The following is a 9,146-nucleotide window of genomic DNA, read 5'->3' on the forward strand; positions in this document are numbered from 1 at the left end:
AACCCTCTCCTTGAGCCTTTATGCATCGCAAGAAAACCCTGAGCGGAAAACACAACCGATGTAATCGCCGCCCCATCCCAGGCCCCCATGGCTCCACTGTCGGGCCCACCTATTCCTTCCTTTCCCTCCCTCGCCACTTCCCTGCGGTTACAATAACGGTTGCTATGGCGAATCGGCTGTGCCCTCCCGACCAGCACTCTCAGTCTGAGCTGTGCACCGGGAAGAGGGTAGGACGCTGGAGAAAGTCAATCATCAGAGAGGTCTCTTGCTATTGGCGAATGTTTTGATCACGTGCCAGTTGAGCAGGCGGTATATAAACTCAGGGCGTGGAGTTGCCATCCGCCATTTTGTCCAGTGGGGGAGAAGTAAAAGAGACGGCGGAATCGAGTCTTGGCGGGAAAGCAAGCGATTCCGACCGCGCTTACGGGGCTGCAGGACGAAGTAGAGGAGGCGAAGAAGGAAAAGACTGGAAGCCGCTCGCGGGAGTCTTTTACATTCCTGGCTAGGAAACCGGTGAGGGAAAGGGGGTTGGGTCAGCGTAGAAGACCTCGCGGTTGTATTAGCGGACAAAGAGCCGCCGCCATTTTGTGTGATCGGAAAAGCGTCAAAGTTACTGCGATACTAGGGATTGATCGCATACTCGGGAGAGGAGATGGACTGTAGTTTTTTTTACTGTACTCGCACGCGAGGTGAACGAGGGGATAGACAAAGGGAGACGTAGATTGTGAGGGAGCTTAATCTATTGTGGTAAAAGCGGTTAAAAAAAGGGCGCGCCATTTTCTACCTATAATGTTTTTCCTTGTGGACGAACACGAGGTTTATTTAACTGGTGGGCTCGTCTGCCTACCTGATGAAAGGGTTTCCCCGAGTATGTGGTGGTGTATGTACTTTGCACAGCAACAATTGGGGGGGGGGTGCAACAAAAATGGAAAAAGTCGCTGCTGGTTACCTTCCTGATTTTCTATTGAGTTAGCTAATTTACCTTCTCCAAATTCAGATCATTGTTCGGATTTCAACAAGTTTCTGACATCAGAACATTTTTTTTTCGATAAATGTGAACCTTTATGAACTCGGAAGTTGATAGTTCACAACGTTTTTTTAAAAAAACTTTAGCGTTATCTGTAACAAAGCTGGGTGCGATTTATAAATTTCTCTTATTTGATAATCGATACGTGGATTACCTTCCGCTATGATTGTCGTTTTTGCCCATGTTGATCACCATTTTTGCATGAATTTCAGAGATGCATCGCGATTCGTGTCCACTGGACTGCAAGGTTTATGTAGGAAACCTTGGGAATAATGGCAACAAAACTGAATTGGAACGAGCCTTTGGCTACTATGGACCGCTGCGGAGCGTCTGGGTTGCTCGAAATCCCCCTGGTTTTGCTTTTGTTGAATTTGAAGATCCGCGGGATGCTGCCGATGCAGTGAGAGAACTAGATGGGAGGTAAATTTCTTAATGATTTTCTTGGGAAACCTCCAAAGGAGCATTCTGATTTTTAAAAACGAAATGAATAATGGGAAAAAAAAAAACCATGTTAAAATGTTCCTTTAAAAGGATTTGAAGTAAAGGACTTCTTGCAGGGAGTTCTAAGTACTGATCAATGTATGAATTGTTAGCTTAGGAAGATTTTAATTTGAAAGCAACTCAAAGATATGCTTTTTTCATGGTTAGCAGATTTTAGAAATACTGAAATGTTCTATCATTTGGTATTTTGATTTAGCATTTAAAATTTTAAGCATTCTTAAGATTTAGGAATAATGACACAATCCAACCATATTACCGGCAATTATATTTGCATGTTAATTTCTTTAAATATTAGCCTTTATACTGAAAAAGTGAATATGAAATAATATTTTGGATTTTTGTACTTGTACTGTTGACATTCTTCAATAATTAAATAGCTTGTATGTGAGCACTAGGACAAAGTAAATAAATTGGCTTGCAAGATTCTGTGTTCAGATTATTCTGACCACTGGCTGTACTGATAGGAATTGTCTAAAACATTGGAAAACTTCCCTGTCTCCTAGTATAGGAAACTGTATGAGCACATGTCCTTAAGTTGTTTGATTTAAATCTATTAATATCAATCATGATCTTTCCCAGAACATTGTGTGGCTGTCGGGTCAGGGTGGAGCTGTCCAATGGTGAAAAACGCAGTCGGAACCGTGGCCCACCTCCCTCATGGGGTAGACGACCTCGAGATGACTATCGCAGGAGAAGTCCTCCACCTCGCCGCAGGTATCTAGGATGAAATAACTTTATTAATGATGTTGGCAGTATTACCATTTTGGCAAAATAGACTTTTCAAAACCTGCACTGTCTTACCAAATCACCAAATTCTAAAGCATTAAGCAGATGTTAGAGGGATACACTTTATAGAGCACTGACTTCTGTCATTGGTACTTGTACCAGTTGATAGTATCCTCTAACGTGGATTATCATTTTTTCTTCTGAGGTATATTCATCTAGTCACTTCCCTTTTTTGTCCCAATACTTCAGCTTTTTTTTTTTTTTTTTTGCTTCATTGTTGATAACATTACATACAACAGCTTGGATTTTTTCACTCAGTTTGCTTTTCCTTTAGCACAAGTGATGCTAAGCAGGCAACTGTTTTATGGATTCTGAAGCAATGAATAGTCACTCAGCTAAATTTCGACTGTAATAAGTCTGTTGAAATATTATTGCGTCATTTGAATTCTGCAGTTATGAATTCCCCAAATAAAAGCAGATTGCTTGGTAATGCATCCTCTGACCTGGAAAATTGATGAAGTGTTAAATACTCACTTCAGTACTTAAAACCTGATTTCTGCAAGGGCTGATCTCAGCCTATTGCAGATGAATGAAGTCCATACAAAATAATGAAACCTGTTCCCTTTCACTGTAGAACACAATAGGAGTATTTGTTAGCTGCTAGATGGTTGTACTGATGGCTTGTTTTTCATTTTTTTATGCTTTTTGGTCCATCTATTAATAAAAATGAACCCGTTACAGAGTCACCATCATGTCTCTTCTCACCACCCTCTGAGTCTGCATTAGCCAGTCAACTAGCCCTTTCAGCGTCATGTGACCAGCGCGCCCCATTCAGCTTGGCTGGTGTCGTTTCACATGACCCAGGCATGGCCAGTCGTCAGGTTGCACCGCCCTTTGGTTCCCGAGCATGCTGTTTCTCTCAGCCTTCTCTCCAACCTTAACCAAATCGGCAGCAGCCACCTCGACCGCCCACACATTCCCGGCCAATCAGCTCAGCTGTTTATTTACCAAATGTCTTCACAACAACTACAGCAGCAGCCTTCGGCTAACAAAAAAGCAGGAAAAATCCACAACACCCCCTTCGCCAACCAACTAAATACAACGCAACATCTGGCAAAACCTTTTCAGCAAATTCTTCTTGGCAGTCAGTCCGGCAGCCTCACCTCACCATTTCTAGCTTGTTGAAACCAAAAACTAGTAAGTTTTTCCTGCTTATACAGTTTACTGCTGGTTAAAATAAGGAGTAAGCGGCTTATAAGTAATTATTTTTTCTCAATCAAAGGCTGGCTGTGCATAATTTCGTGGTAACATACATATGTTGCTTGAATAAAACTTTTAAGGGTGTTAAGGAATCTAATATAAATAACTAAGCTGCAGTATATTTGCATGTGAGTTGGGCAAACTTAATTGCTAACTTTGGTTTTCCTTGCAAAAAAACTGCCACCTCCTTTCACCTTTAAATTGTTTTACTAACTATTTCAGAACAATTACTTTATGGGATAAACTGGGCAAGCTAAGGTTCTTTAGACTAAACACACTATGACCTTTTAAAAATTACATTCACAGATGCAGCTCTAATTAGTCATTGTCACTGTGTGCGTTAGTCTTTCACTTGGTACTCTGCCTTGCATGGGTTCCAAAACACTAGTTATACCAATTTTGGAACTACTTGTGGGACTTTGGTATAGTCTGTTAGGCAGTGGATTTAGTTGAGATGGAAGTGCTGCATTGGAGACAGGTTTGCTATGACATGGTATTAGTTAAAACAAACTCATGGCTGGAAACATGCTGATCACGCTGAGTCTTTTTAATGCCTGAATCTTTCCATTTTGCTGGACGATGGGTGCCATTTATCTTGGCACATTCACTGGGCCCAACAGTGACTTGACAAGTTGGGAATTACCTCACCTCAGTTGTGTTGAATTGATGAAGACTCACCTTTCTTTTTTGATTGTAGATCTCCACGGAGGAGGAGTTTTTCCCGTAGTCGTAGCAGGTAAATTGTTGAGGCTGATCGTGCATTGCCAAAATATTTCACATATATATAAAGAAACATTCCCTGTGCCATGAAAACGTTTCACAAATTCAGTAAGTCATGCAAACAGACTTACATTGTAGATCTGGGAATAGGGACTGTAATGCACTAATGGTCCATACACTAGATCAGTGTTTCTCAAGCACAACAATCTCAAGATATGTGGACTTAAAATCCCAGAACTACCCAGACAGCTTGCTGACTCTGAAATTCTGGGAGTTAAAATCCACACACTTTGAAGAGGCCAAAGTTGAGGAAAACTACAGAATGGAAGGACATGGCTGAACATAATTTAATAGTTTTAAAATGACCTTTTAAACTGACCTTTTCTAATTTGTTAAGGGGGAAAATTTAATTTTCAATTGGGAGGCTTCAGAATAAGTTTCCTTGCCAAAGATCTAAATTGAATTGTTAATTTTTGCTGAATAGTTTATTCACAGTTTATTCTGAAGTCATCCTTGATTTTTTCTGGTACTAAACATGCATATGGAATCTATTAGGGATTGCCAAGCATGAATCTGAAGCATTGATAGAGCTTAATATATCACAGCTCTAAATCTCTCTAGAAAAAGTTTATATGTATACATCAGCCACAAGTGTTAATTGAAAATATTTAACACTATTTCTATTTGAGACTGATAAACACTTATCTTCTAGAACGAGTCCCCAACCCCTGGTGTGTGGACTGACACCGGGCCATGGCATGCCAGAAACTGGCCGTGCAAACAAGCAAAGCCCCCTTTGCGGGATGCAGGCGACGTGCAAAACCACGCCCCCTCTGATCCATGGAAAAACCTCCACAGAATTGGTCACTGGTGCTCAAAAGGTGGGGTGGGGGACGCTGTTCTAGAACCTGATTTTTGATGCAACTAACTTTACGATACTATTTCTTTTACAGGTCCCTTTCTAGAGATAGAAGGAGAGAGAGATCACTCTCAAGGGAGAGAAATCATAAGCCTTCCCGTTCATTTTCCAGATCTCGTAGGTAAGAATATATGGACTCATTCATATACTGGAGTGATTAAAAATATGTTAAAATATAATGTATTGTCCTTAAAAATCTCTTTGAACATATACAGGCCAAGTTGAATATTCAAATGTAAATTAAACTTGTATAATGTTTACATTATATTGAAATATATTTTGGAGTCCATTTATCATTGTTTGACTAAATTGTTTGTGTATACTCCAGCCGTTCCAGGTCAAATGACAGGAAATAGAACTTCAGGAAGAATGGTGTACAGGAAGTCACATTTTGGTCTGAAGACAGTATGTACAGAACATTGTTTTGTTTAAGACCTCATAAAGCTTGGTGCATTTTAAAAATGTTTTAGCTGTCAAATTTTGTTCTTTGTTTTTTTTGTAACAGGTGACATGTAACAGTTGTGAAAATGTATATGGTTTTGAGCAGGTCATTCAAAGTGTAATAAACCTGTTCTACATTGTACCCTTAAGCATAAACTATTTTAATGTTAGCCAGTTACCTTGCAGAGATAAACAAACAAATCTTAAAGAAACCTACAGCAGCAAATGTTCATAATCTGCTAGGTCATCTTTTAGAATCTGCAAAAGCTAAACTCAAAAATAAATTAACACATAGACTTGTAAATCATGAATATTTGCTATAATTGTGAATGGACAATCTCTGCAGTATGAAAGGTGGAGGCTTAATTGACCAGAATAAACTAATGTCAAACAAGAAGATTGAAAACTTGTAGCTAGCTTTTTTTCTAAATCTGTCTTGAGTTCTGATTTATGCCAGAATTCCCATTATTGTGCAAAATTCCAATTAAATATTACACCTTTTTCTGTAGAGCGCTACTGCTAAAACAGATTTGTAATGCAGATTAATTGTTGATTTGGATAAGTAGATATGTATAAGGGTACATTGTAGATAGAAATTTTCCTCATTGTGCATAAATTGTCTTGTCACTGTAAACTCTTGGAGATTAAAGTTTTTGTTACAAACCGTTCTAAGGATTTAACTCTTATATCTTGACAACCATTCGTGCAAAATAAAACATGTAAGTTGACTTAGGTATAGCTTAATTAAAATCTGTTAATAGTTTGAAGGCACATTCAAACTTAATAACTTCCAAGCAAACTCTAGTGCCAAGTTCGGCTTAGCATGCTTTCTTCCATTACTCTTGTATTTGAGTAATAAAGAATTCAAGCTTTAACATCAAAAGTTAGCTTACAGCCCTGCAAGTAAAAATTAAATACAAAAATTATTTTTCTTATGTTTACAGAGCTTTAAAATTCCCCCTAAATATTGCATGCAATATTTATCCACATAAGCCTTTGATGGTTTGTGATTTGAATGCCAAAAATATACATTGATTTTGTACCCAGATATTTATTGGTCTCACGCATTTAAATTAAATCCATGCCAGTGGAAATAAATCTGTTTTAATTTCTTCATATGTTTTTAAAAATAATTTAAAGATCCTAAATGTTTAATTCGTTTTTAAACAGAAGGTCTTCAAAGGGGGTATAAAATAGGAACTTCATAAGATTTAATATACTGTCAAGTTATATCAGACATAAAGCGTTATATACACAGCTCATCTTTTAGGAGCCCATTGTGGAAATAGCTCTTTAAACTATTAGTTCACAACTAATAAATTCAAATATCATTTAAGAACATCTGAGAAGAATAAATGTGCTTATTTTGCATGTAGGTCTAAGTTAGACCTTAATGCTTTAAGTTTATAGACAATGTCTAGTTGAAAGTAGGTAATGAGGTTATTGTTCATTTAAAAGAACTGGCTGCTACCTAGCTGATGACTTATTTTTTGGGGGGGGGGAATCAGAACCTGATTAGTACTTGGGAGGCAAGCTGGTAATTCTAGGGTTTCAGGTTAGATACTGGCAGCCACCTTTTTGTGGTTACCAAGAACAACATGATCGGTCCTTACAGTTATGTGAAAAAGAAGGTACACCCTTGGCTTCTTTTTGTAAAATAAATGACATGGTGTAAATATGTCACGTTGTTCATCTGAGGTTGTATCTACCTGCTGTTAAGAACTGCTAAGGACCGGATGATTTTTACTATGTCCTGATACGTAAAACTATAGAACTCAAGGAAGGTGTACTTTCTTTTTCACAGGACTTGCATAGTCAGTAGGAGTTGGAAGTCAACTCACCTAATGTAGTTAAATTCATGTGATGAAGTAACCCAAACTCTGCTGTATTTTTTAAAAAGAAACTAACTGCTGAATTTCGGTTGGTAATTTTTATAATTATTTAAGGAGTAGTATGTATTTAAGGAGTAATAACTAAGCGACTTCTTATCTTTTAGTCTTTTGAATATCTTAGTTAAATTTGACCTTTCTAAGTTTTCTAAATCTCCCCTAAACATAAAGTTCTGAAACTTGTATAGGGGGTATACTACAGAGCCTCACTGTGAAAGAATTGTGCAGTAAATCCTGGTAATTCAGGTACATGTTTAGTAGATCCAAGAAAAAATGGGTATATTCTTGGGATAGCTGTATATAATTTTGTTATTTGGCCTAAGCAAAGTAATAACAATTGTTTACTTGGTGGTTGTTCTTGTCCTAATTAGCATTGTGATCTGTGAAAGGATGTTATCGTTTAGAGTGCTGGAACTCTCTTCTGTGAACCCTCTCTAATATTTGATAGCAAAAGCTGGTGGATTTTTAATTGCTAAATTAAATTTCCTTTAATAGGAAAAGCAATATAAAGTAATTAATATTTTTTAAGAAGTTTGTACTTGGGAGATTATATTATAGTGGGTTGCATATATGCTCATCATACATCATTTGGATAAGGTATGTGCTACAGTTCTAAAAGTTCCTTCAGTTAAAATAGACTATGATAGTGTAGGTGGTTACTACAGTTTAATACTCTCAAATGCAATATAGTTAATTTTGAATTCTGACTCAGAAAATTACATCTAACCTGTGTTATTACATTCAAGGCTTGTAATTTTCTTTTGATTTTACTTGTACCAAATGTAAATAAATTTAAAATTGTACTAGTCACAGCTTGAGATACTGATAGTAACCTCAGTAACCATTGAGCAGAATCAGTTGGTGACTTTGCAGTTGTCAGTTTCAGCTGGGAAGTAGATGCTACTCTTGAGTACTTGATGAGGGAAAGCAGCATAAGCATAATTGTATTTTTACTTCTCCTGAGAGGTTAAATCAGCTTGGAGTTTGTCAGTAAGTCTATAGAAAATAATCACTCTTCCAGTAAAATTATTAAATATATACTTAATTGAATCAATATTGTCATTGTTCAGGTTAATTTGTTCAGTATTGTTCAAGTCAATTTATACTTGGACTGAGTGAAAGAAATTTTTGCTCATTGAAAAATATCTTAAATTTTAGTTAAAAGAAAAATGTTAAAGAAAAGGGAAGAAAACCAATAAATGTGGTCTACAACAAATCATTTTACATTTGTACTGTATCCACACACATATTTTGTGGGAATCAATAAATAATTGAAGATTCAGGAAAAAAAATAAGGTAAAGGTTCCCCTTGCACATATGTGGAAGACCCAGCACTGTCCAAAGATGTCTCCGTGGTCATGTGGCTGGCACTAAACGCCAAAGGCGCATGGAATGCTGTTACCTTCCCACCAAAGGTGATCCCTATTTTTCTACTTGTAACTGACAAAATCTTGGAAAATGACTTAATGTTTTATGTAGAGGATATGAAGCACCTAGACCCTCTAGGTATTTCTGACTTCCAGTTTACATAATCTTTTGTTGTTAGCAACAGTCTTTCATGTTACAGACTACAATTAATACTCTATATACTTCTAAGATGGTTAATTCTTATTTCCTAGGTGTGTATGAAATAGAAAATGTTTTTGTTTCAGACGCAAACATT

General features: G+C 37.3%; 1 protein-coding gene across 1 annotated transcript; it reads left to right on the plus strand.

The window, feature by feature from the left end:
• Positions 1-296: 296 nt before the first annotated feature.
• SRSF3 (serine and arginine rich splicing factor 3) lies at positions 297-6,262 on the plus strand. The gene is made up of 6 exons (XM_034414674.3): positions 297-513; positions 1,240-1,447; positions 2,108-2,242; positions 4,212-4,250; positions 5,188-5,274; positions 5,482-6,262. Exons 2-6 carry the CDS (start codon positions 1,242-1,244, stop codon positions 5,507-5,509), a joined length of 495 nt encoding a protein of 164 aa, XP_034270565.1. The 5' UTR covers positions 297-513; positions 1,240-1,241; the 3' UTR covers positions 5,510-6,262.
• Positions 6,263-9,146: the final 2,884 nt, after the last annotated feature.

Source organism: Pantherophis guttatus, chromosome 3 (genome assembly GCF_059756535.1).
Source record: "Pantherophis guttatus breed Tessera chromosome 3, ASM5975653v1, whole genome shotgun sequence".
NCBI classification, from domain to species: domain Eukaryota; kingdom Metazoa; phylum Chordata; class Lepidosauria; order Squamata; family Colubridae; genus Pantherophis; species Pantherophis guttatus.